The 27,043-nt window shown below is 41.6% G+C and overlaps 3 protein-coding genes and 1 long non-coding RNA gene across 5 annotated transcripts in view; all 4 read left to right on the forward strand.

Moving 5' to 3' along the window:
• Positions 1-522: 522 nt before the first annotated feature.
• Positions 523-6,148, forward strand: coa1 (cytochrome C oxidase assembly factor 1). Of its 2 annotated transcripts, none has more exons than XM_032532370.1 (5): positions 523-707; positions 2,532-2,639; positions 3,458-3,609; positions 4,029-4,105; positions 5,763-6,148. In XM_032532370.1, the coding sequence occupies exons 1-5, from the start codon at positions 584-586 to the stop codon at positions 5,896-5,898; spliced, it is 597 nt and encodes a 198-aa protein (XP_032388261.1). In that variant the 5' UTR covers positions 523-583; the 3' UTR covers positions 5,899-6,148. The 2 variants fall into 2 exon arrangements, with proteins under 2 accessions (XP_032388261.1, XP_032388262.1); XM_032532371.1 differs by having other exon boundaries at positions 548-712.
• A 5,848-nt stretch (positions 6,149-11,996) lies between these two features.
• ccr12a (chemokine (C-C motif) receptor 12a) lies at positions 11,997-17,632 on the forward strand. The gene is given in 3 exon segments (XM_032532354.1): positions 11,997-12,286; positions 15,802-16,392; positions 16,395-17,632. Coding segments are annotated over 2 exon segments (1,086 nt in total). The 5' UTR covers positions 11,997-12,286; positions 15,802-15,815; the 3' UTR covers positions 16,904-17,632.
• Positions 12,010-17,632, forward strand: LOC116699687 (uncharacterized). Its single transcript, XR_004334486.1, has 2 exons — positions 12,010-12,051; positions 17,091-17,632. It is a non-coding gene; the product is annotated as an uncharacterized LOC116699687 (long non-coding RNA).
• A 2,371-nt stretch (positions 17,633-20,003) lies between these two features.
• cntnap2b (contactin associated protein 2b) overlaps positions 20,004-27,043 on the forward strand; it is a 29,509-nt gene continuing 22,469 nt past the window's right edge. Inside the window, 1 exon segment of the mRNA XM_032532381.1 lies at positions 20,004-20,465. Within this exon segment, the coding sequence (XP_032388272.1) occupies positions 20,384-20,465 (82 nt within the window). The 5' untranslated portion in view covers positions 20,004-20,383.

The following is a 27,043-nucleotide window of genomic DNA, read 5'->3' on the forward strand; positions in this document are numbered from 1 at the left end:
ATAAACAACATAGAGAAATCCAGATAGAGTAGTGTGGAGCTGATAGTCTTAAGTAGCTATGTGGCAACTCATTTGGCGATGGCTTGAATGTAACGGATGGTCAATAAGTTCAATAAAAAGTTATGCAATAAATCTTTAAGAAAATTAATAGAGTGATGTTGATTCAACTTTTAGTGAGAACAAGCTGATTATATTTTATAAAACCATCACGTGGTAGCTCATTAGCCTAAGGCATGGTCTAAAACTCTTTGCTTATGGATTTTTTTCCAGACTCAATAGCAGAAATGAATGGGAAAGTTACTTCCGGAACCCAAGGTCTCTCGGAGGAGGGGCGGGACTGAATGAGGAGATGATGTCATCACGACGACAGAGCGCTCTCGCTGCCCCCAGAGATCCCGGCATCCTCCCTGAGCCATAGACAGGTAAAGAAAGCTTGTATCGCGAGGCTGGGTCACATTGGTAACCAGGGTAAATCACCATGGTAACCTATGCTGCACGGCTCACCTGTCCCACCCATTGTCCCGAGTGTAAAGGGTTCTAATAAAAACACCAGTGAGACACAGACGCCGCTCGCCTGCTAAACATGGCGGGACATGCCGGACTATTAATGCAGCGCACCCACATCCAATTGGCGACAGTCTGTGTGACGTATACGGATGTAAACAGAGCAGAGTCGTCCTGCGCTCTGCCACCGCTGTGCGTGCAAGGCAAGGTGAGAATGTTTAAAAATGTTGTTTCACGTGTGCCCAAAATGTAGGCCCAGTATTGATGGCGTCACATTGGCTCGTAATGCACGAATACATGTAGTGGTTTGTAATGTTATCTGTAACGTTAAATCGGTACATGTGACTCTAATGTAACGTCATTTGCACCCTACTTATTTTTCAATAGGATTTTTTTTTGTGAATCTCAACTAGGCTAGCCCATGTGTGTGCAGATCAGTCTCAATATGAATAAAGCGGTGTGTGTGTGTGTGTGTGTGGTGTGTGGTGTGTGTGTGTGTGTGTGTGTGTTGTGTGTGTGTGTGTGTGTGTGTGTGTGTGTGTGGTGTGGGAGAGAGAGAGAGAGAGAGAGAGAGGTAGATTTGTCCGCCTAAAAAATATGAAAGTGTACCCCTACAGAGGTAAAAAAAAATCAAAAAAATCACAATCAATACAACAATGAAATGTACATTACATAAGAATAATTAACAAAAATAATTTCTTTAACGTACTTAAATATATTAAATTGATGCAGAAAAGGCACAAATTGTTGCATCAGTATTTACCACGTTGCTGGAAATTAAGTGTTGGATTGCTCAAACTGTTATGTGTCCCCACAAATCTATATAACAAACCTACGCCCTTGCCATGACATGTGGCTGTAGGAATAACCATACCATGAAACCAACTGGCTGCACTATGGCCTAGGTAGGCCTATGTCCTGTTAATAGGGTGAATTTAGGCAAACAAGACTTGTTTTACAGAATATACTTACAAATAATTTAGATCACTTTGTAGAGAACTGTTTCCACTTTGACATTAAAGGGTGTCTTGACCAGTGCCAAAAAAGTCCCGTTAAATTTACTTTGATTCAGTGTTGTAAAAAAACATGAAATCTTGCATGTGCAGTTAATACTTTTTATCGGAGCTGTATCTGGCTTTTCTGTACAGTATAACTGGAGATACAGTGAGTATATATACCATAGACTGGGCTCACCTAGAATAAGTATGTGGTATTCCTTCTCCACTAATTGTTTGACGTAATTACTACTCTATGTGCCAAGGCAAGACCTTCAACCACCGAGGGTCAGCATAGGAAAGATTTTCAGCCACTGCCCCAAGGTCAATATGTATGAAGGAACTACAATTCACTTAGCCTGGATGCCAGCTGAACTTAGCCCCGCCCACAGAATTTGAGGTCAGAAAGTTCGGTCTGGACTTGATCCGTGCTCGAACCAAAGCTGTTCGGACCAATCAAATTGTCAGGGTGGGCTTTACACAATGATGGACAGATGATCAACAGTAACGTAATCAACCACGTCACCAAAGAGCGCTTGGGTTGAATTTGTTTACAACAAAGACGGCTGCCGCTGGAGAACTGAGGTGTGTAGATTCTGCCATCGCTTCGGTTATAGACAATATCGACAGCACATTCATTTTAAATGAGAAACAAGAGAACCTTGATCAAGGTGTTTGTCGATCAGAAAGAGGTTTTTGCCGTCCTTCCCAAGGGTTTCGGCAGAAGTTCAGTATGCGTCACGTACTCTGTTGCTCTGATTGGTTGTAGGTCTCCAATTGAGTACAGAGCCGTTTTCTTTCCTGGTTTGGTTGAAACGTGCCCCATAATCACAGCCCACTGGAGCAGTATCGGACTCATATTCTGACTAAAATCTCAGTATGACAACGTCAGGCTACAATTCACTCTCCACTGATAAAGAATTCATTCTCAGTTACTTACGATATGAGAACTATTTCATTGCAAAAACAGTCAGGAACGTGTTCCCAGTGTGCATTATTCCCAGTGAACCGACTGTCTGTGTGGCCTTATAGGGAAGGAAGCAAAGATGAGGGTGTCCACCAGTCATCTCCAGCAGCTCACCATCTTCACAACCGTGCTGACCGGGGGTGGGATCGGCACCATGTACTATCTGCAGCAGAGTGAGTACTACTGGGGTGTGAATGACAGCCTGCTGTGCCTGTGTGTGAGAAAAGGGGTTAAGGGCATGCACAGACCATAGAAAGCCGATTCGCCACAGGGTTGTGCTGCGGTGGGTCACTTAAATGGCCAATTTGTATGACTATTGTATGTGTTGTTTATTCCCCAAATCTGGAACAAGTAGACTTTATATTTCCCAATTATTTTTTTTGAGAAAGAAAGAAAAAATAGAAAGTCTTTATTGTCCACTGGGGAAATCTGTTTTCCCAGTCTGTACAGGGCCTCACAAATATACATGCATACAGTAAACCTGGACACCTTCACCCCAAACACAGGTCCCTCCAGTCCATTCCACTGGCATTTTTTTTAAACCCTCGCAGTGTTTTAAAACTGTCTTGTGGCAGCAATAGAGGCAGTTGTGTTTCCTGTTTACTATAAGGGACTCTCACACAACAGACTGACAAGTCTGATAATTTGCTGGTTATGTGAGTGGCCCCCGCAGGACAACGCTAGGTTGCGTATCTCCAAATGTTGAATCAGTCTCAACTTTTCACGTGTGTGTGTGTGTGTGTGTGTGTGTGTGTGGGTGTGTGTGTTGGGCACACTTCTCTTAGAGTTGTTACATGTCATGTACATGTGATCTTTTTAAGTCCTTTACTTGACAGGTGCACTGCTTTCATCTAATAGTTTTTGAATGAGAAGTTCAGTTGCTCACAGTCATTACACTTCAACATTTCAACAGTTTTTTTAAGCACTTTTCTCTTCTTATTTCATAACCCTCTTCCTCTTTTTTGTACCTCTCTGTCTACCAACCAATCAGAGAAGTTTGCTGGGTCTGACTACCACAGACTAGCTCTGCAGAAACTGGAAGCATGTCCAGTTGCCATGGAACGCCTGGGCGCCCCGCCTTTAAAAGTCCACAACATCCACCTGAGTGACAGGAACAACCGCATAGATCAGCACACCGCACAGGTACTGTGTTTCAGTCAAAATGTGTCACCAGCCTGCTTCAACAAAATGGTCTCCGCACCTGTACTGGCAACTCAGTCACCTGGGTGTCACTGTGCAAATGTTTGTTTTGGCTATCTTGTCCTTGTAATTGTCCTAAACTTCCAAGTTGGATCATTACTGCAATGGGAACACAGGTCACGATGTTTGGACTCAGTAACTTCTCTTATCGTTTTTAATTTAGTTGCCAGGCCTCCACTAATATCCTCTCGAAATATGTGTTGATGTTACTGTGTGTCTCCCATATGTTGTTCTCTGTGTGCTGTTGGACTTGTGCATCTTTCGTCATTGTGCATGGGGGAGCATCGGTGGTGTGATGAGCTCTGATATCTCTCAACACTTTACTAAATACTAGATTAATTGGAATTTGCATTGTGTTGCAGATAAAGATCCCTGTGACTGGTTCAAAAACTGGAGGTTATCTGTATACGTCTTCAATCAGAGACCCTGACACCAACAGGTGAGCACATTCAGGTAACACATTCTATTACCTCATATTTACAGTGGTGTTCAAAAGTTTGGGCACCCCAGGTAAAAATTTGTATTAATGTGCATAAAGAAGCCAAGAAAAGATGTAAAAATGTTCAAAAGGCATACAATGACAGGTTAGACATTTGTATAATATGTCACAAAAACTTAGTTTAATTTCCATCATTTACACTTTAAAAATAACTGAAAACAAAACAATGGCGTTGAGTTACTGCAGAGTTAACACCACCTACCCTACACCTACGACTCATCTAACCTTGCCCCAACAATCGGCACCATGGCTTCTTCTAAGCAGTTGTCTAGAAAACTGAAACCGAAAATAGTTGACGCTCACAAAGCAGGAGAAGGCTATAAGAAGATAGTAAAGCCTTTTCAGATGCCAATATCCTCTGTTCGGAATGTAATTAAGAAATGGCCGTCATCAGGAGCAGTGGAAGTTAAAGCAAGATCTGGAAGACCAATGAGATTAAAATAGAACTTTTTAGCTGCAATGGGCAAAGGTACGTTTGGAGAAGAAAGGGCACAGAATTCAATAAAGAGAACTTCTGTCCAACTGTTAAGCATGGGGGGGGGGGATCAATCATGCTTTGGTGTTGTATTGCAGCCAGTGGCACAGGGAACTTTTCACAAGTAGAAGGAAAAATGGATTCAATAAAATTTCAGCAAATTTGGGATGCTAACTTGATGCCATCTGTGAAAACGCTGAAGTTAAAGAGAGGATGGCTTCTACAAATGGATAATGATCCTAAACACACCTCAAAATCCACGCTGGATTACATCAAGAGTCGTAAACTGAAGGTTTTGCCATGGCCTTCACAATCTCCTGACCTCAACATAATTGAAAATCTATGGATAGACCTTAAAAGAGCACTGCGCACAGCCCAGAAATCTCAAAGAACTGGAAGACTTTTGGAAGGAAGAATGGGCGAAGATACCTCAAACAAGAATTGAAAGACTCTTGGCTGGCTACAAGAAGCGTTTCCAAGCTGTGATACTTGCCAAAGGTACAAGGTATTAACTGCACATTATGCACATTAATACACATTTTTACCTGGGTTGCCCAAACTTTCAAACCCCACTGTAGGTTTCTTTAAAGTTTTTTGTTTTTTTGTTTTTTTAGGCTCCAGTGACTTTTTAAAATAACATGATAATGAATAAGCCTCTAGCCATACAGCATGACACAAACCTGTGGTTTCAGTGATTTTGTTTACCGCAACTTCCTGCATCCTTTGCAGATGTATAGAAACAACCACATAGGAAGCATTCGTAGCATTCTTTTTAGGGTTCGACTCCAACCAGCTGCCCGAGAATTTCAAACCACTGTCATGGTGGATCGGACGGAGTATGTATGTATGTAATATTTTACAAAAATAGTTCACTGAAACGTGTTTCTGAAGATATTTTAAGCAATACAGTTGCTGAATCTGTCTTCATTTCAGATCGACAAAGGTCAGTTTAAAAAGATTTTTGTCTGCTTCTACTGGATAGTCACGTCGCATTCAACAGATTAATTTGCATAAAGCTAGCCGATGCTCAATGAATCATACTCAAACCACTCATATTGTCAATATAGCATTGCGAGTGCTTTGTATGCACCATTCCTGAGCGGTGTTTGCCGTTCCCTGCAGGTGGAGTCTGAAACAAGCAGTTCTGAAGCTCAAGGAAGGGCAGATCATCGACCTGGTGAATCCTCCTCCGCCTGCTGCAGCCCCAACCCAGGCAACGGAGCACACACAGGGGGAAGACATGGACCACTGGCACTGACCAACTCCATGCACTAATGAGAACAATGAAAGTGGAAGGTGTCCTGCTCCCACTGGTGTTGAGTCTAATTAACTAAAACAATATGGAGGTCTATATTTACCAAATCCTCAACTCCAGTGTCATTTTGAAGAGACAGTATTTACTCATGACACTCCGCTCTGTGAGTGTCACTGGGCTTCTAACAGACTGCTCTGGATGGTTGTTTGTTCTCCAGGTTTGGTTTAATACAGCAGGCCGGCTGTTGCACTGACTGTTGTATTGCTCTGACTAGACTTTTATTTTTTAAATAAATTGATACTTTGACAGTATGATGTGCCTCGGGTCCAGACATGCACGACCAGATGAATAATAATAATAATAATAATAATAATAATAATAATAATGAATTACCCTCATAACATGCATCAATATATAGCCTGCCCTGCTACAGCATGACACAAACCTGTGGTTTCACTGACTTTATTTACCGCAACTTCCTGCTTCCTTGCAGATGTAGATACACAACCACATAGGAAGCATTTTTGGTACTCCGCCTTTTACCAAAGCAGGTTTGGTGTTGTACATTTTTTGTTTAACTTATAATCAGGGTCTTAAAGGTCCCATTATATGTTGCTTTTTGTATGCTTTTATAACACTATATAATACTAATACTGTATCTGAAGTCTCTTTTATATAGACCTCAGTGGTCCCCTAATACTGTATCTGAAGTCTCTTTTATATAGACCTTAGTGGTCCCTAATCCTGTATCTGAAGTCTCTTTTATATAGACCTTAGTGGTCCCCTAATCCTGTATCTGAAGTCTCTTTTATATAGACCTTAGTGGTCCCCTAATACTGTATCTGAAGTCTCTTTTATATAGACCTTAGTGGTCCCCTAATACTGTATCTGAAGTCTCTTTTATATAGACCTTAGTGGTCCCCTAATACTGTATCTGAAGTCTCTTTTATATAGACCTTAGTGGTCCCTAATACTGTATCTGAAGTCTCTTTTATATAGACCTTAGTGGTCCCCTAATACTGTATCTGAAGTCTCTTTTATATAGAGCTTAGTGGTCCCTAATATTGTATCTGAAGTCTCTTTTATATAGACCTTAGTGGTCCCTAATACTGTATCTGAAGTCTCTTTTATATAGACCTTAGTGGTCCCCTAATACTGTATTTGAAGTCTCTTTTATATAGACCTTAGTGGTCCCCTAATACTGTATCTGAAGTCTCTTTTAAATAGACCTTAGTGGTCCCTAATACTGTATCTGAAGTCTCTTTTATATAGACCTTAGTGGTCCCTAATCCTGTATCTAAAGTCTCTTTCCCAAAACTCAGCCTTGGTGCAGAATTCCAGCCACTAGAGCCAGTCCCACTATGAGCTTTCCTTAGGATGTACCATTTATGAAGCTTTAGCTTTTGAGGAGGAGGAGGGGGGCAACGTGGAGGGTGGGGGTGTGGCCACCACTTTGCACGATTGAAAGCCATGACGTTTCTCTCTCATGGGTGGACCAAATTGTCTGGGTGGGCAAAGCAGAGAAAGGGGAGGTAACCTTGCCCCTTATGACCTCATAAAGAGCAAGATTCCAGATCGGCCCATCTGAGCTTTCATTTTCTCAAAGGCAGAGCAGGATACCCAGGGCTCGGTTTACACCTATCACCATTTCTAGCTACTGGAGGACCATAAGCCGGCTGGGGGAACTCACATTAATGTTAAAAAACCTCATAAAGTGAAACTTTCATGCCATGGGACCTTAACGGGAAGTTAACTTTTTGGCCACCAGCCACTGTGGCAGGTGGATTTCTCTTTTTTTAAATCCACTAGCCCTATCCACTACCCATTTTACCCACAATCTTGACACTTTTAAATGAGCAGTAAAGAGACCTTAGGTACAATACACAGATGTGGGCAAAGAGGAAGTCCAAATGAAATGGTGGCAGAAAAGATCTGCATAATTTTTAAAGAGGTCTTGCACTTCTTCCACATTTTGTCATTTCTCGTTATCTGAGCTACACTATAAGAAGCCAAATTACTTTTAATTGTATAAGAGCACAGTGTAACACATGCACACAATCAATTCATAGCGCTGGTCATTTCAAACGGATGCATGGGTTGATTATAACATTGATTGATTATATAAAAGTCAACTGTCACTTTACTGAATTTTACGGACCTCAGTCTGTGACATCACGTTAAGTCCTTATTTTAGTAGTTTTATGTGACTTATTTTATCTGTCTTATACCTTATGTTTTAAGTATTTGTGTTTGTATTGTGTATTTGCGGGCCCTGGTCATGACCCGTGAACCATAACCATAACCATAACTTGTCATGGCAATACCGAATGACACTAAAAGAAGTGTTGTGTCGTGAACATTCATGACTTATTTATAATGTTCATGACAGTGTCATGTCCCTCTTATGCAGATATTTTCAAGTAAAGTGTAACCCATTTTTGTTGTACTGCACATTGCTGCAGCTCCTCTTTTCACCCTGTGGGTTGAGCTCTCTGTTTTAGCTGCAGAGTGAGGCATCACACTTGCACATTAAAAGTGTGGAGGTAAATGTCAACTCAGCTTGGTAAATGCGGATCAGCTTAAATGATACGAGGTACTTATTCTGCCAACCAAACAGTGTCTGTTTTCAGCTTGTTAGCCACAGTTACACTTTCTTTACACATTGTGGTCCGCCAGATCAGCTGTTGGTCCAAAAACAGCCGGTGACAACTCGCAACAGCAGGAGGTGGTCCCCTGAGATGGAAAGTGCCCTGAGAGACTGCTACAACACCACAGACTGGGATGTGCTGATCGACCCGCATGGTGAGGACATAGAGGGGATGACACACTGTCTGACGGACTACCTGAACTTTTGTGCAGACGTGGTCTCCCCTATCAAGACCGTCCGATGTTACCCTAACAACAAGCCATGGGTAACACAGGAGGTCAAGGCTGTCCTCAACAAGAAGAAGGCTGCCTTCAGGAGCAGGGACAGGGAGGCCATGAAGGCAGCACAGCGGGAGGTGAAACATTGTGTGAGGGAAGCTAAGGACAGCTACAGGAGGAAGGTGGAGCAGAAGCTGAGGGAAAACAACATGAGGGAGGTCTGGGAAGGTGTGAGGACCATCACAGGTCACAACACAAAGACCAGAACAACAGGGGGGACAATGGAGAGGGCCAAGGAGCTGAATAACTTTTTCAACAGCTTTAACCAGCCCTTGCCCCCCCTGCCCCCACCCTCACCCCAGCAATGTTCCCTTCCCTCCACACACCTCCCCCCTGACACCACCACATCCCAGTCTACACACCTCCCCCCCAGCACCACAATAATACCCCCCTCCTCCTCCTCAATACAATCCCCGCCCCACATCACCACGGACCAGGTCAGAGAGCAGCTGAGGAAGCTCCGGCCCAGGAAAGCAGCAGGCCCGGATAAAGTGTGTCCGAGACTGCTGAAGACCTGCGCAGCAGAACTGGGGGAGCCGCTCCAACGGATCTTCAACCTTAGCCTGCAGCTAGGGAGAGTGCCCACCCTTTGGAAGACATCCTGCATCGTTCCGGTTCCCAAGAAGAACAGGCCCAGCGAGCTGAATGACTTCCGACCGGTGGCGCTCACTTCACACCTGATGAAGACGTTGGAGCGGCTCTTCCTCAGCCTCCTCAGACCCAGGTACAGCACGCCCAGGACCTCCTGCAGTTTGCGTACCAGCCAGATGTTGGTGTGGAGGACGCCATCCTCTACCTGTTACACCGGGTCCACTCCCATCTGGATAAGGGGAATGGCACAGTGAGGGTCCTCTTCTTGGACTTCTCCAGTGCCTTTAATACCATCCGGCCCCCTATACTCCAGGACAAACTGATCAGGATGGGAGTGGAGCCCTATCTGGTGGACTGGATCAGAGACTACCTCACCGACAGGCCACAGTACGTCAGGCTGAAGGACATCATGTCTGACACTGTGGTCAGCAGCACTGGAGCCCCCAGGGCACAGTGCTGGCCCCTCTTCTCTTCACCCTGTACACCTCGGACTTCTGTTACAACTCAGAGCTGTGTCACATACAGAAGTACGCAGATGACACAGCCATCGTTGGGTGTATCAGGGGGGACAGGGAGGAGGAGTATCGGAGTCTGGTGGGGGACTTTGCTCTCTGGTGTCGCACTAACTGCCTACAGCTCAACACCTCTAAAACAAAGGAGCTGGTCGTTGATTTTGGGAGGTCCAGACCAAAACCGCAACCAGTCCTGTTGGAGGGAGTTGAGGTGGAGGCAGTCCAATCATACAAATACCTCGGGCTGTGGCTGGACAACAAACTGGACTGGACAACAAACAGCAGCCACCTGTACAGGAAGACACAGAGCCGGCTGTACTTCCTGAGGAGGCTGCGCTCCTTTAACATCTGCAGCAAACTGCTGTGGATGTTCTACCAGTCTGTGGTCACCAGTGTCCTCTTCTACACTGTGGTGTGCTGGGGGGGCAGCATATCAAAAGAAGGACACCCACAGGCTGGACAAACTGATCAGGCGGGCCGGCTCTGTGGTCGGCATGAAGCTGGACTCACTGGTGACGGTGGCAGAGAGGAGGACATTGGACAAACTGCTGGCTATTACTGAAAATTCCAGCCACCCCCTGCACACCGTCATCAGCACCCAGAGGAGCCGGTTCAGTGGAAGGCTGCTCCTTCCCAAGTGCCGGACCAACAGACTCAAGGACTCCTTTGTCCCTCATGCCATCAGACTCTACAACTCCTCACTAGGGGGGAGGAGGAAATAGGGCAGAGAGGACAATACATACATACATACATACACACATACACACATACATACATATATACATACATATATACATATATACATACATATATACATACATGCATACACAGTAAACATACATACATACATACACACAGTACACATACATACATACATACACACATACATACATATATACATACATATATACATATATACATACATATATACATACATGCATACACAGTAAACATACATACATACATACATACACACAGTACACATACATACATACATACATACAGCACCACCTAGTCACTTTATCACTTCAATACTGGACTCAACACTGACACTTTAATAATAATTTATGGTCTTTGTTTGTTTATTTGACAAATGTTCTTATTGTTGTTATTATCATTATTGTTATTTTGTTGTCTTTATACTGTCTTTTCTTTTCTTTTTTTAATCTATTTTTTAATTTGTTCTTTCTTGCTAAAACTGGTGCTGGAATTTTCAATTTCCTTGCGGGAGTCATCCCAAAAGGATAAATAAAGAGAAGTCTAAGTCTAAGTCTAAGTCTAATAACAGTACAGTGACACACCCACTTGGAGGCTTGGGGGTTAAAGGAGCATTTTTGATACATCCCCAGAGATCCAAAATGGGTTTAGGAAGTAACTACTGTGTAACTAGTACACATTTCCTCATTTAAAGTGTCTTCCAGAAATACTTTTTTCAATTGTTCACAGTCAGTAGATTTATTGGTATATCTTATTGGAATACAATAAGGCATTGTTACTGAACAGGTCAAACATTTTGATGATTCTTCTCTTTTTTTAAACTTTAAATCCATGTTTCCTCTGCCTGGAGAAAATGTAAACTTTTCTAAAATCGGTGTGAAATCTAACCAAGAAGAACCGCTAGCCAAGTGAGCTCTGACCTTGTTCCAGACCTTTATTGTGTTGTGGTCAGCCAAATGATGTCCAAACTGTCCCTATGTGGAGAATTACTTTAGCAATTTCATTGGCATTATAACACAGAAGACAACATTTAAAGAGGAACAGAAAGGCACTTCAAATAGTAGCAAATTCAGTCTTATTTTACAGTGTAGATGTACATGAAATATGGTTCCAGCTAAAGTCTAAATGACCGCTGACTGACAAGAAACATTATATGATTTCCACATAAACCACACATACACCACACACACACACACACACACACACACACACACACACACACACACACACACACACACACACACACACACCACTACACACATAGATAGATTCCCTAAATACCTACTTTAACCATGACCTGTTAGGGTAACGTGTTTAGTCCAAAATGTGTCCCAGAAGGTACACACATACATACATTTCCCAGAGACACAGCTTTTTGTCCCCAATCGGACAAGCTGCCCACCATTAACTGGTCTTTATTCTGCAAAGTGTTTCAGAAGGTAGCCTTAGTCAGGAACACACACACACACAAACCCACACACACTACAACAACACATTAGTGTGTTGTAGGACAGCCCCTTCAGCAGATGCCTCTTTGTCACCCTAACTCTTGAGCTCAGTGAGCTGTGTGGAACCCTCCAGAGTCACTCGGTGCTTCCTTGGGCTCCTCATTGTTCTCCTCTCACTGCTCCTGCAAACCTGCTCTGGTGAGTTCAATCAGATCTACAGCAGGGACAGCAAGAGTCTAGATTTTGTTTGTGTGCTTGATTTGAATTGAATTTCCCCATTGAGATATCATAAATTACTTCATTATTTACAATAATCTGTATGGAACACTATGCTCCTCTGTGAAATGTACATACGCATATTTTAATTCTAAAATGTTTCTAGCTCTACAGTATGTCAACTGCACGGTTAGGATGAGGGGTCCCTTTAAATGTTAGATTACATCAGATCAAACGGAGCACTGGTAGTAAGGGCTAGACTTTCAACTTCATTCAAAATACTGAAATGACTCATGACATGAAAGTAATCCATAAGACTTTGTTACAGTGTCAAGCAATAACGTGGTTTAACTTCAAAGTCTTATCAGCTAATGTGAAGCTGCAGAGATTCAGGTTTCTACTTTGATGAACACTAACACATCTAGACTACTGGAGTAGGTCATTATGGATAACAAAAATCGCATTGACCCAGTGACATAAAGAGAAAACCGTTGAGTAATAATAAGGAAAAAGCCCTTCCAAGGCACACAAAGCACACATGCAAAAAGGATAGGCCTATATTTTTTTTTGGGGGGGGGGGGTATTTTATTTAAAATCTTAACAAATCTTCTGATTGCAAATGCCGTTGTGTGCATATTCGCTACTGATGATATGAAGACGGATAGTTTTGCAGGATGAATGGACACAATCGATTTCTTTAAATTTAGGACAGCATCAGAAAAATCATTAACTAACTACACTTTTTAATTAGAGATTTTTTTTTTTTCTCTTTTGAATTTGAGATCGACCCTTTACAGTTTATAAGATCTTAGAAAAGACACAAATGGCATTACTAGTGATGATGAGCACTACACTTAATATAAAGGGAAAAACCAACTGAGTGTTTATTGTTGGATTATCAACATTTACAACTGCAGGATTGCTAAATGCCCACAGCTACGCTGTTCCTTAAACATTTCAAAACAGATGAACACCGATGATGATGATGCAACTTGTCCTGACTCTTGAGTCAGGAAATAAGCCACTGAGCTCCTGTAATTAACTTTCACTGAAATACACAGGATATAGCACCCATACTGCTTGACAAAACTTCTTTGAAATTGTACTCTAGTTTAGAGTTAAACCATTTGAACCTCAGTCATTTAGCTGACATTAACTCATTTCTGGGAACAAGTTTTTCACACCAGTTGAGTTAGTCAGGACTTTTTTTCTGCTCAGTCGGCAGTTTCGGTTCTTCTTTTTTTAGAGCGTATCAACACAAGTTGACAGACCGCTCTTGAGTCATTGGTTTAACTGTTAGTTATTTCATAACACTAGCCAGAACTTTAAATGAAGTTAGTCTCGGGGATTTTATGTTGCTTGGATACTCATCAACATAGTAACAGCTGCTCTTCCTAATAACTGCATTTCATGCACTTCCCTGTCTCTATGTGGCACATCTTCAGCATAAACACAACCTCAAACTCTGCTCCCACCTTTGTGCAAACGTATTCCTTTGTTTATTTATTTATTTCTTTTATTTTATTAATTCAGGACAATGCACATTGATGAACATGCACAACAGTACACGTAAATGTGCCAGATTGTAGCCCGAAGGCTAATTTCCATCTGCAGTCCAACAGGCCGGTTGGAGTTACAGTGAAAAAGACAAGGATAGTAGCACTTAGTATAGAAATACAAGAAGAAAGAAAAAGAAAAGAAACAAAAAAAGAAAAGAAAAAACAGGACAATTCATTAGTAAAAGAAATGAAAAGCGGTGATTACATGTTTGGTTAGCTCTAAGCCACAGCTTTACCTGGCTGTTAAAGGAGGCCAGAGTGGGACGCTCTCTTATAGTTGGAGGAAGTGTTTTCCATAATGCGCTGCCTTTAATATTGCTGTCAGGATGTTACTAAACATGCGCAGACACAAATAAATCCAGAATAATTTCATAAAAGCTCCATTTGCCTTAGCGCTGGCTTTAAAAACCAAAGGGTTACTTACTTTAACACCCTATAGTTTGTTTCACATCCAAAAAGCAGTGGTATATAGAGACACCGTTTTTAGTTTACGAAAGCAGCTCACATTGAATTGTTGTTGAACGATACAATCTGAAAAGGAACATGTGTACCAAAAGTTTTAAAATACTTACACTGTTAAAGGTCCCCAACCCTAACCCTAACCGAAAACTTAAGTAGCAGTACTACTATCACACTGTAGAAGTCCTGTCAAAATCCTGCACTGAAAATGTTACTTAAGTAAAAGTATGTAAGTATCATCAGGGAAATGTACTTAACTATTAAGTATTACAAGTAACAGTACTCAATGCAGAAAAATCTTAAATTAAATTACATTTTAGAAACTGGAAACAATCAGAACAGTTCTGTCTATTAACTAACTCTTTGATATTAATGAAGGTCCGTTACATTCAAGCCAAATGAGTTGCTACAAAGCTAATTAAGACTATCAGCTCCACACAACTCTCTCTGGATTTCTCAGTATGGCTATGGGGGGGATGTGTGGTCACGGAAGGCTTGTATCATGTGGACATGCCAACAGTTGTTACCATTACTTAGAATTCTTCATGGGTGTGACTATTGTAAAAACATATTTTATAACGTGTGTGTGTGCAAAAATCTTAATTTGTAAAGTAACTTGTAACTAACGCTGTCAGATTAATTTAGTGGAGTAAAAAGTACAATATTTCCCTCTGAGATGTAGTGGAGTAGAAGTAGAAAGTGGCTTCAAAAGACTTTAAGTAAAAAGTCAAATTTGTGGTAAAGACCCACAGGTTGGAGTTCATAGAGCAGCCTAAGTTGAATTGTTGTTGAACGATATAATCTGAAAAGGAACATATGTACAAAAAGATTAAAATATATATATTAAAGGTCATTAAACACAACAACAAAACAGCATGCTGATCTTCATCAGTGTGTTTAAGTCTCTAAAACATTGAGTTTCCTTGACAAGGGGCTAGTAAATGGTGATGATGTTTGGCCGCCCATCTTCTTTGCTGGGTGTGAGGGTTGCACTAGTGTCCAGTTCATATCACTGTATGGGATAGAACCAGTTGTGTTTTATGTAGAGATGTTCCAATACCGATACCAGTATCAGAAAAGCCTCCAATACCGCCTAAAAGGCTGGTATTGGTATCAGCAAGTACTGTCATTTAGTAGTAGTTTATTTTTGTTTTTTTTGCATACTGATGACAAACTGGATTTCAAAAAAAGTTTGTTCATGTTTCACAAAGAGTTTAACCTTAGCCAGGCTGTACAACATTGATATCAATCATATCACATCAATACTGGGATAGTAGTTTACAGCTGTTCAAATATATGTTTTATATTTTTTAACACACTGGTATCGGATCGGTACTCTGTATCGGCCGGTACGCGACTGCAAGGTATAGGAATCAGTACAGGGAAGGAAAAAATTGTATAATTTGTATCATACACAGTTGCATGAGCAACTTCTTCAAGTAACAGCAAATATACTAACAGATCTTTGATGTCTCACAGGTCAAACTCCAGCCATGGATGACGTTGACTCATATCAGAACTTCAAGGACCTATTCGATCTCTATGGAGCCAATGACACGACTGACCCAAGTTATGTGATCGGGGGAATTGCCCGGCTCTGTGATAAGGACCAAGTCAACAAGTTTGGCGCAACATTCATCCCATTGTTCTACTACTCCAACTTCCTCTTGAGTTTCCTTGGCAATGGGCTCGTCCTCTTCATCATCTACAAGTATGAGCAGCTCAGTACAGTGACCAACATCTTCCTCCTGAATTTGGTCATCTCCAACCTTCTCTTTGCCTCCAGTCTCCCCTTCTGGGCCACGTACCATCTGTCTGATTGGATTTTTGGCATGGCTCTGTGTAAGCTGGTCAGCAGTGCCTACTTCATCGGCTTCTACAGCTCCATCCTCTTCCTCACGCTCATGACATTTGACCGATACCTCGCGGTGGTGCATGCCGTGGCAGCCGCTAAAAGTAGGAAGAAGGCGTATGCCGTCGCTGCGTCAGTGGCAGTTTGGTGCATCAGTATTGTAGCAAGTGTGAAAGAGCTGGTTCTCCAAAATGTTCGTCAGAGTCCGTTAAATGGACTGTATGTGAGGAGTCGGGATACACTGAGAGCACTATGGAGCACTGGCGTCTGGTCACTTATTACCAACAATTCCTGGTCTTCTTCCTCCTCCCGCTGTTCATGGTGATGTACTGCTACATCAGCATCACTGTCCGCATCATGTCCACCCGCATGAAGGAGAAGTGCCGCGCCATCAAGCTCATATTTATTATCATCTTCACCTTCTTCGCCTGCTGGACGCCCTACAATGTTGTCATCCTCCTTCGAGCTATTAAGATCTCCAGTGAAAGTGAAGAGTCGTGTTCTGACGAAGATAGCTTGGACTATGCCCTGTATGTGACCCGGAACATAGCCTATTTGTATTGTTGCATTAGTCCTGTGTTTTACACATTTGTGGGCAAGAAGTTCCAGAGCCACTTCAGAAGGCTGTTGGCCAAGAGGATCCCCTGTCTGAAGAGACACATGAGCCTCAGCAGCCAGAGCACCAGAACCACGTCACAGAGGACAGCACACTCTGCCTATGAGTACTAGATGGACAGACACGCACGCACGCGCACACACAACACACACAACACACACACACACAGATTTACATTAATTTCCAGGAATAATCCTAATCCTACATTAACCATAACCAAGACTGATCCAAAAATCTACTTTTTCCTAATTGGGGATGCAGTTTTATCCAAGATTGGACACACTGTCCCCCAGTGACAAGTCTTTAGTCTGAAATGTGTTCCCAAAGGTAGCCTAAGGAACATACACACGTGCACGCACACACACCAAATTTCATTCCTTTACTCTATACTTCCTGCCAGACTCCTCCACACTGTAATATTTCTTTATCAGTTTGAAACAGTCAAGTAGTATTTTGTCAGTTTTAAGACTGCTCAACTGCAGACTGCTTAACATCTACTTTTCACATTGACATTTGACATTGTCACATTGCTTTTTTCATGCTTGAATTGTGTATGATGCATTGTATTTGTGTTACATTTCGCAAGAAAGCGTTTTTATTTTTTAAAAGGTTTCATGATGAAAGCGTTCATGTCTTTTTATACCAATGTCTTATAAGACCCGTACTACTGTTTACTTTTAGTTATTACATGTTTATTTCTATTCATGCTTTGTTTTAACGTTTATGATGTTATCAATGTAAATGTATGGGCATTGTACATGTAATGAAGGTGCTATAAAAAATTAAATTGCCATTGCCATTACTGTTGTTAAATAAAAAAGAAATAAAATGTAACAAAAGAATAATTGTTTTCTCATCTGCTGTGTCCAAGGTCTAGAGAAAGCATGGGTTCTGCATCTTAAAGGAAGTGTTTCCTTGCCTCTGTGCCCTAGTGCTTGCTCATGGTGGGATACTGTTGGGTTTCTGTAAATAACATCACAGAGTCCAGTCTAGACCTGCTCTTTTATGAAATGCGCTATGAGATAACTGTTGTTGTGATTTGGCGCTAGAGACTGTAAATGAAATGGAATTGAAGTGAATGTATTTGACACATCTGGTCCTAGTGCGTTACATAAGCTGGGTCTAAAAACTCCATAAAATATAACGATCAATCCCCTGTTTCATCTGTTGTTTTATGGCAACTTTTAGTTTTTCTGACTTTTTGCTCTGTGGTTTTGGTGGGATTGGATGCATGATTACATAATTTCCTTTTCTGATAAAACATCTGGAGCCGTTTCCTGTCAGCTCAACATATTCCTCTGATGAATCAGTGATGATGATATATGTCTGAGGAAACAACATGAAATAAGAGTACAGGCATAGAGTACTGCAGGGGTTATATGTTTAAACAGTGACATTTGGAGGGGAAAAAAAACTTGATATGATAGTTTTAATTAAAGCCCCTGCCTTTGCAATATCATGAACTGTCTGTATCAACATTCATGTGGAAAAAAAATCACAGTTATCACAATTATTGATGCGTTTTTGATCATCCAGCAGTTGTTGTTCGGCCAGAGTTAATAAGTCCGGCAGCAGTGATTGTTCAAAATGGCAAAACTGAAGAGTCTGAGTTAAACAGACAATCAAAAGTCTTGACGTGATAGTTTCACTCTGTGTGTGTGTGTGTGTGTGTGTGTGTGTGTGTGTGTGCATTGGGTATTGATGTCATTGCCAGTGATGGTGCAGGAGGGCTATTGTTGAGATGCAGAGTTCATCAGGGTGACAGCTGCCCTGCTGGTAGCTGGACTTTCATTTATTGATTTAAGACTTTGATTATTTAGATCTTGATTGGTAGTATTTCTGGTCATATTGCTGGTCATATACATTAGAAATACTCAGGCATTCGGTGGACAGCTCCTGGTTCTGAAATGAAACGAAAATCCCATAAGCACATTGGATAAATAAATACTTCATCACTTCTTTTTTATTCTTTATTCCATTATTTCAAATGAGATTTTGTGGAGCATAAATGGGAGTGTATTTGTTTCTAACAACAATGGTCATTGGCAAATCAGGAGGAGTTAACACATGGTTCTTTGTCACCCTTTGTGACTGTAATTTACAGGAAATGTTGAATATAGTTTGGCATTAAACTGCAGTGTCAAGCAGAACTTGGAGAGCTGCTTTAACACAGTTTGGTTGAAAGTCAGTTTTTGTCATCTTTCAAAACCTTGATTTAATAACAGTACCAAACTGGACACATGTTGGATTTTAGAATTAGTTACATTTTTTCTTTTCTTTTTACATTTGATTATACAGTAAATTGTTATATTTCCTATAAATGTTATCTTGTTTAGTCTCAGAACCGTCTTCACACTGCCAGGAAATGAATAAGGGTGGAGATACATTAGATAGACTGTGATGAGCATTGAAAATTGTTAAGTTGGTATATTATATCTTAAGTGGGTGCTTGGAGATTGCTTGCAGATTTTTGGCTTGTTTACTCGTTGTATGTGAAAGTTGGTGATTCAAATGAGAAAACCTCTATAATTTTGAACAAATTTCATTCAAACAAAGCTTTCTTCTTTATGTGCTTCCCTGAGGTGTTGACAAGAACCTGGACAAAAGGTCCATTATTGATTTCTTGAAATTGATTTTAATCCATGCCTTAGCTGTGTTTAGGCCATAGGCCTACCTGCTGCTCCCAGTCACTGGTGTGGGCAATACATTCCAATTAAAATCTCTATTCTGGTCAGAAATCAGACAAGGCTTTGTATTTACAAAGTAAGTTACACTTACAAGGAATTTGCCTAGGTGGTTGGTGCATACATCAACCAAATAAACATGTGAACATTAATACGAAATAAACAATAAATACAAAATCAAATTTATACAAACTAGAGGTTCAACATTAAACAAGGGAGGCTGAAAGGATTGAGTGTAGAATGTGAAAAAAATAAAGTATGTGGTTATACATAGTACTGTACTGTTTATATGTAAGTATGTATATATGTGTGTATATGTGTGTGAGTGTGTGTTCCAGACATCTATGTGCCATATATATGACACTGAGTTGTGTGCTGTGCACAGTGTTTACACCTTTCTGCTGTGTTCCCTCCTGGGGGCTCGTGCAGACCCTCCTGCTCCCCTCTGTTCCCTCCTCATTTCAAGGAGCCCTGTATTGTTGTACATATCAGACCGTACCAAGTGCGGCAGAGAGTGGGGGTGTATTGATTAGTCCGTGTGCTCAGCCGTTGGACAGCTCCTGTGTGTGTGTGTGTGTGTGTTGTGTGTGTGTCTGTCTGTCTGAAATCATGCACCTGGAGCACGCGAGACCAGGCCCGCAGCACGTAAACTAGCTATAGTTCCCGGAGGTTCTCGGTCAAACCCCGCTGGAGTGCCGCTGGGCAAGTTGACAAGAGCAGAGAAAAAAGACAATACGAAGCGGGCGGACAGCCATTGCTTTTCTCCTTCGCTGCTAATAAAGAAAGCAGCGTCTCAGGCGCGTATCATCACCAGAACAACAGACAGCCCGGCGGCGGAGGAAACACCGCACCGAGACCCGCCTGGACCCGCTTTATTGTCTCTTTGACGGCGTGGATTTCTGCGTGAAGATGGCTTCTCTGACCGCGCTGTTGTTGCTGCCAGTCCTGTGTAGCATCATCAGCACCTCCAGCGCTGCATCCTCAGTATCCCGTAAGTAGGCTAATACACACACACACACCACACACACACACACACACACACACACACACACACACACACACACACACACACACACACACACACACACACACGGCTAATTTGGTAGCTTGCTCCTATTGGGGCAGTCTGTGCAGTCAAGGATATGGACTACAGCCAGGACTCAGCAGGAAGCCAGACCATCAGCAGCATAAAAACAGAAGGGCTGCTGGGGATCATACAGTAATGTTGGCAAATAATGACGATGTACACAGGTTAATAGGTTATCCTTGTATTAAAGAAAAGTCATCATCATGAATTAATCATCACTGAAGAGGAAAACATGTTTTGTAGAGCAGAAATGGCATCAGCCATATAGGCTGCTCTATATGTACAGTATTTATGAGGCCTTCAGTTTAAGCATATGGTGCAAAGAGTAATGCAAATGTTGAACTAGAAAGCACAACAGTTCAGTTTGCATGTGTGCCGCAAGGGTGTCAATAACATAATATAAGTTGTACAGAATAGAAAATAAGAACAACCGAATAACCAAAAATAGGAGTCTTACCTTATTGGGTGACACGCACCAGCCTAAAACCTATTGTGTGAGCATGTGTTAGAAAAACTACCGTTCTTATCTGCTATTCATATTTTAGTTTTTATACACCACTGTTATTTATTCTTTTACTCTATTTATGTACTGCTGTAACAACTGAACTTTCTCTCTTGGGAGGTTTAGCTGTCTTACAAGTACCTCACATTTTCACTTTAGTAGGCTATTTGAGTGTGGATGTGAGTAACCATGACCATAGAAGCACGGGAAATATATTAATGTAGGGCTAACTTACTGTAAATATATTTCACGTTATGGGAACAATCCCCCTTCCCTCCAAAATTAACAGGAAAACAAAGCATTGCTGGTAGAGATGTAACCGTATGAAAATGTAACCTCACGGTTAAAGTGACCAAAATGATCACGGTTTTTCGGTAGTATCGCCCTATTTCTTCGTGTTCAATGCCTTTTAGCAGCAACTTTTTTTCCTGCACGTGACGTTCTGCAGATATAACCATCTATCTTCAATCAACTGTTCTTCTGCATTCTTATAATAACCAAAATATGCCCGTGCTTCAGACTCAGTCCGCTTAGAGGGCTGATAAATGTCCTGAGCGCTGTCTTCTCCTCCTGTCGCCATGATTCCAACTTCAAGAAACGCACGTTGGAGGCTACGCAATGCGCCTGTGCGGCAACTTCAGGAGTTGTAGTTTTTCATAACAAGAGTTATCTCAAGATACTTTACAGACTCTCTATAATTTACAAAGCCCCAACAATTATTAACAATTAAAAAAAGAGCAAGCAGTGCGACAGTGACGATGAACAACTCTCTTTAGGAAGAAACCTGGGACAGACCCAGGCTCTTGGTAGGCGGAGTCTGACGGGCCGGTTTGGGTTGAAATGAACAGTGGCACTAACAGTCACAGTAAAAGATAAAGGAACAGTGACTAGAAATAGTAGATTGTAGTAGTTCATGACATAGCAGGACACTGCACGGTATTACAAGGCACAGCAGGACATAGCAGTACATAGCAGGACGTAGCAGGACATAGCAGGACGTAGCAGGACATAGCAGGACATAGCAGGACATAGCAGGACATAGCAGGACGTAGCAGGACATAGCAGGACGTAGCAGGACGTAGCAGTACATAGCAGGACGTAGCAGGACGTAGCAGGACGTAGCAGGACGTAGCAGGACGTAGCAGGACGTAGCAGGACGTAGCAGGACGTAGCAGGACGTAGCAGGACATAGCAGGACGTAGCAGGACGTAGCAGGACGTAGCAGGACATAGCAGGACGTAGCAGGACGTAGCAGGACGTAGCCGGACGTAGCCGGACGTAGCAGGACGTAGCAGGGTACCACAGAGCGTAGCAGGATGTAACAGGGCAACGCAGGATGTGTAGCAAGAACACGGCGACAGCTGCTACCCTGATTTTGGAGCCTCCCTGATCCAGGGAAACATGCTGGGGGGAAGAAGAACATTAGGACTCCGGGGAATGACTCCCCAGAGCTAGGTTAGTAATTTTAGTCAGCATTTCTTGGACATGGATGCACACAAATGGAAAGATAAAGGAGAGCGGAGCTGACGGTAGCAGCCTGCCGGAGGAGGACCCAGGTGCGGTGTGTGATGAAGACTGGAGGTGCAAGGGGAGGAGGAGGGTTGCGCTCTTAGCCTGACATGACAACTGAGCAGCAGAGAGAGACGGGTTTAAAACAGGGATGTTACGCTGTGATTAGCTAGTCAAATTCACGGCCGTTTCTGATTGGTTCAAATAAAAGTGAACGCCTCTGACAAGAAAAGTGATTAAGTTTAGAAGTCTTCCTGAAGGAGTTTATGCTGCGCGCCATTTGTTGTCAACATTTTTATCGTGGTTTACCGTTACACCGGTAATCGTTACATCCCTAGTTGCCGGTTTGAATTTGGTTAATTGTTTTAATTTAAGATGATCCTGTACTCTAATTAATCTGAATTTAAATTGTAATTTGATGTTGACCTTGCTACAGGTCTAATAGAAGATCTTTTGGAGTTGCATTATAGGGATTGCAGGATCTAATTCAAATATACCCTGAATTATCCAGGCACAATTATATGCTTTGAAGTCAAGTCAATTTTATGTATAGAGCATCAAAGATCAAAGATCACAAATTTGCCTCCTGGGGCTATACAATCTGTACAGCATACGGCGGCCTCTGGCCTTTACCCTGGCTTTGGATTAAGAAAAACTCCTCCCAAACACCTTTTCAACAGGGAAAGAATGGAAGAATCCTCAGGAACAACAACTGTGGATCGATCAGACATGACCTGCAATAGCCTAAATGTTGTGTGTACAGATGTGCAATAAAGAGAGAGAGAGAGAGAGAGAGAGAGAGAGAGAGAGAGAGAGAGAGAGAGAGGGTGGGGTCCCAGGGCAGCCGATGGTCCAGCACAGAAGCTTTTAAATGTAACTTTACGACTGCTGCGCAACTCTTTATTACAAGAAAGGTACACATAGTCATGATAGAGACAAGGTTAGCCAAAGAAATTGAGAGTGGATTAAAATAAGAGACCGTGTTCCCACCCTCACAAATTGGTATTAAAAGTTACAGATAGGAAGGTTGAATTTAATCTGAGGCTCCGGTCGTGTTTGGGCATGCTTTACTCACATACACCGGAAGCAAGCACCGTTTGCCCAGTTTGGTCAGAAGTAAACACAAATACTTTACAGCAACGTCACAGTTGTATTCTTTATACTTCTGTACCTGACACATGTAGAACTAGAGACCATCTTGTGATGAGACCAAGCCAGGGTTGTACAGTATACTCGGGGGGCACATGCCCATTCCTACTTTCTACCCCCCTTAATAGTTACTTGAGCCGATTTGAAGCTTTAGTGCGTAACTTTTTGATATTAATAAACATCCATTATATTCAAGCCGTTGCTGAAAAGCTAATTCAGACTATCAGCTCCACACAACTCTCTCTGTATTTCTCAGCAGTATGATGTGGACAGTTTTGTTGTCATTACTTATAGCTTTAAGGACTCAACTGAGAATTTAGAAAAAGTTCTTTTGCGGGGTGAAAATGTTCCACCAAAACAATTTTCCCTTTTTTTGGGACATTTGAGGCATTTATTTGACAGGCTGCTGAAGGTGTTTACTACCTATCTAGGTGCAACCCTGGCAGGTCTTGATTATATATCAAGCGCTCTTGCTTCCAGCCTTTAAACTATCCTCCTATCCCCTTATCCTGGAACAGCACAGCTTTCAACATGATGCTGCCTCTCATAGCTGGGCTGGGCATTATGTAGATGTTATATTAATACAAGACTATATATATATATAATATATATAATATATATATATATATATATATATATATATATATATGTATATATATGTAAGACTAGATATTGTCCTAGATATCGTCTTAGATTTTGGATATTGTAATATGGCTTAAGTTTAGTCTTCGCCTGGTTTTATTTCTGCATTACATAAAGGGATGTAATTTGTGAATTTAGTGTTCTAACTGTTGTATTATTTGCCTTTAAGTCATTATATCCACATTATTGTGGCAATATTGACATCAAGGTATTTGGTTAAGAAATATAGAGGTATCGGATTTTCTCCATATTGTCAGCCCTACTCGTAGCCAGTATCCCGTTGTGGACTGACACAGAATAGTAAAATGACCCCTATGCAATGCCAGTAAATCTATAAAATTACTGTAATAGAACAGCTAGAACAGTCTGGTGAGTTCAGAAAATGACATCACTTCACTGTAATGCAGCCTGTAAAACCAGACAACACTTACCATGTTACGATACATCCAAAATCTAAGATATGTAGTCTCATACTGCGATCTCGATATGTGGTTCTAGCACTGTTTTCCATGTTGTCTCCCTTGTCGGCTTTGTGTGTAGCCCAAAGATGGCTTTTGTTTTAGGAAACTCTCCTTCTCCGCAGCTCTTATCGGGCCTCTTCACGGACGATATTATCAGTCCTTTAGGGGCTGAATAGTCTGGATCAACAGAAGTACATTTCCAGGATAATTGCCTGACATCCGGTCTTCGTGTGTTACTGTTCTCAAAATCTTTTTTGAAGAAAATTTGGACCGTGCAACAAGGCAGGCCTGCTTGGTTCTTCCGGGGAATGATTGTAAAGATTTACAAAGTACATGTTTACTGCATTTACTACAGTACATGACTATGTTTTGGGAGCAATCGGTGGGATTGCTGTGGATGAATTACACACTGTGATGCACTGGCAAGAGCATATTACATTTAAACATGTTTACAGCTAATTTAAATGAAACAGTTAATGTAATTTAATATTGTATGTGGCGATTTCTTTTGCGGGGTACAAAGGATCCACCTAAACAAGTTCTTCTTGCAGAGCCACCGATGCTGACCGGAGCTTAGCACCGCTCTAAATGATTATGATTGGTTTAAAGAAATGCAAACAACCCAAAACTTTTTTTTTTATATTTCTAACCCAGAATGTACGTGTGTTGTAGCCCGATGTACTGTGTCTATTCAGCAAACAAATATTTTATTTATTTTGTTGCTTTTTATTGCTTTTCTCCCACGGGTATTACCTTAACAAACAAACAAAAAACTATAGATGTTCACCAGGTAGACATGTAGAAATGTCTCACATTCAGACTCAAAAGTGTTTTTGGTAATGGCGTAAAGCTTAAAGTCTACAAAAGTGGCATCAGAGTGGTATCTGTTGACTGGGAAAGACAAAACAGCCAGAAACATTATGAGGAAACATAGTTGGAAACGGACAACTTTGACTTTGACTTGGTACTATTGAAATTACATATCCTCAAAGGGAAAGGGAAGTTTGGGGTTCCCTGCTGGAGCTGCTGCCCCCGCAACCCGATACCGGATAAGCGGATGAAGATAGATGGATGGATGGATGGATATCCTCACTACCAACTTTAGGATTTTGAGCAGTGCCATTTGCATTAAATCAGACGGTGTGGTATGAAAAGTTGAATTGCTACAATTCTTTGGTTTGACAATCCCTTTGAATTTGTAGTATCAACCGGTATCAAACAGTTAATCTTTATCGGACCTACCAAAACATGATGCAGTTCAGCCACTTTTGATCTCAAATGAGTCCGTCTGTCTCTCTCTCTCTCTCTCTCTCAAGGTCTCCCATTTCATGTTTTGGGCTGTGGCAAAATGTGACTATATAGAGGTTCATAGGTTTGAATGTGAATGTTTGAATTTGAATGTGTCACATTGCAGTGTGGTCACTGGCAGTGGTGGATGAAGATACACATGATATACAAGATGACTACTTCCTGTACAGCAGTTTCTAAATTAGTAAGTTAAGCAACATTACCAGTAAATACTGGCTTCAAACTTACGATCATACACAGCAGACCACACACACTGATAAAGCAGCCTGATAATCACACTGGATTGTGAACTGTATTAGATATGTATGTAGGTGTGTGGTGTGTGTGTGTGTGTGTGTGTGTGTGTGTGTGTGTGTTGTGTGTGTGTGTGTGTGTGTGTGTGTGTGGTGTTGTGTGTGTGTGTGTGTGTGTGTGTGTGTGTGGTGTGTGTGTGTGTGGTGTGTGTGTGTGTGTGTGTGTGTGTGTGTGTGTGTGTGTGTGTATATGTATATACATGTATATATGTGAAGAGAGAGAGAGAGAGAGAGAGAGAACAATAAATATTTTATTTTACAGATACATCTGGGTTCTGTACCCAGTTTCTTTTTTTTTTGCCAATCCCCTGCTTAAGATTTACTGTGCCATGTATTAAGCAGATGGCTGTAAACGCTTTGTAGTTTACTCCATCGTGGAACACAGAGGGCTGCGGTCATTTTGAATTTATGTCAGTTACAATGGATTTTAATAGTGACGAGTTTTCATAGTGGAAAAGAAGTACTTGGACTTCCAAAGGCACCTCTCAAACCATCTCAGCAGAATCAACGTCTTCACTTATCAGCGTCCTCTGTATGTTGCAAACACAAAACAAAACATCATTTTTGCTTCAGTCACAGTCTTCATGTCCTGTAAAACTTGCAAACTTACACTTTAAA

The sequence above is a fragment of the Etheostoma spectabile genome, chromosome 12 (genome assembly GCF_008692095.1).
Source record: "Etheostoma spectabile isolate EspeVRDwgs_2016 chromosome 12, UIUC_Espe_1.0, whole genome shotgun sequence".
Lineage (NCBI taxonomy): Eukaryota > Metazoa > Chordata > Actinopteri > Perciformes > Percidae > Etheostoma > Etheostoma spectabile.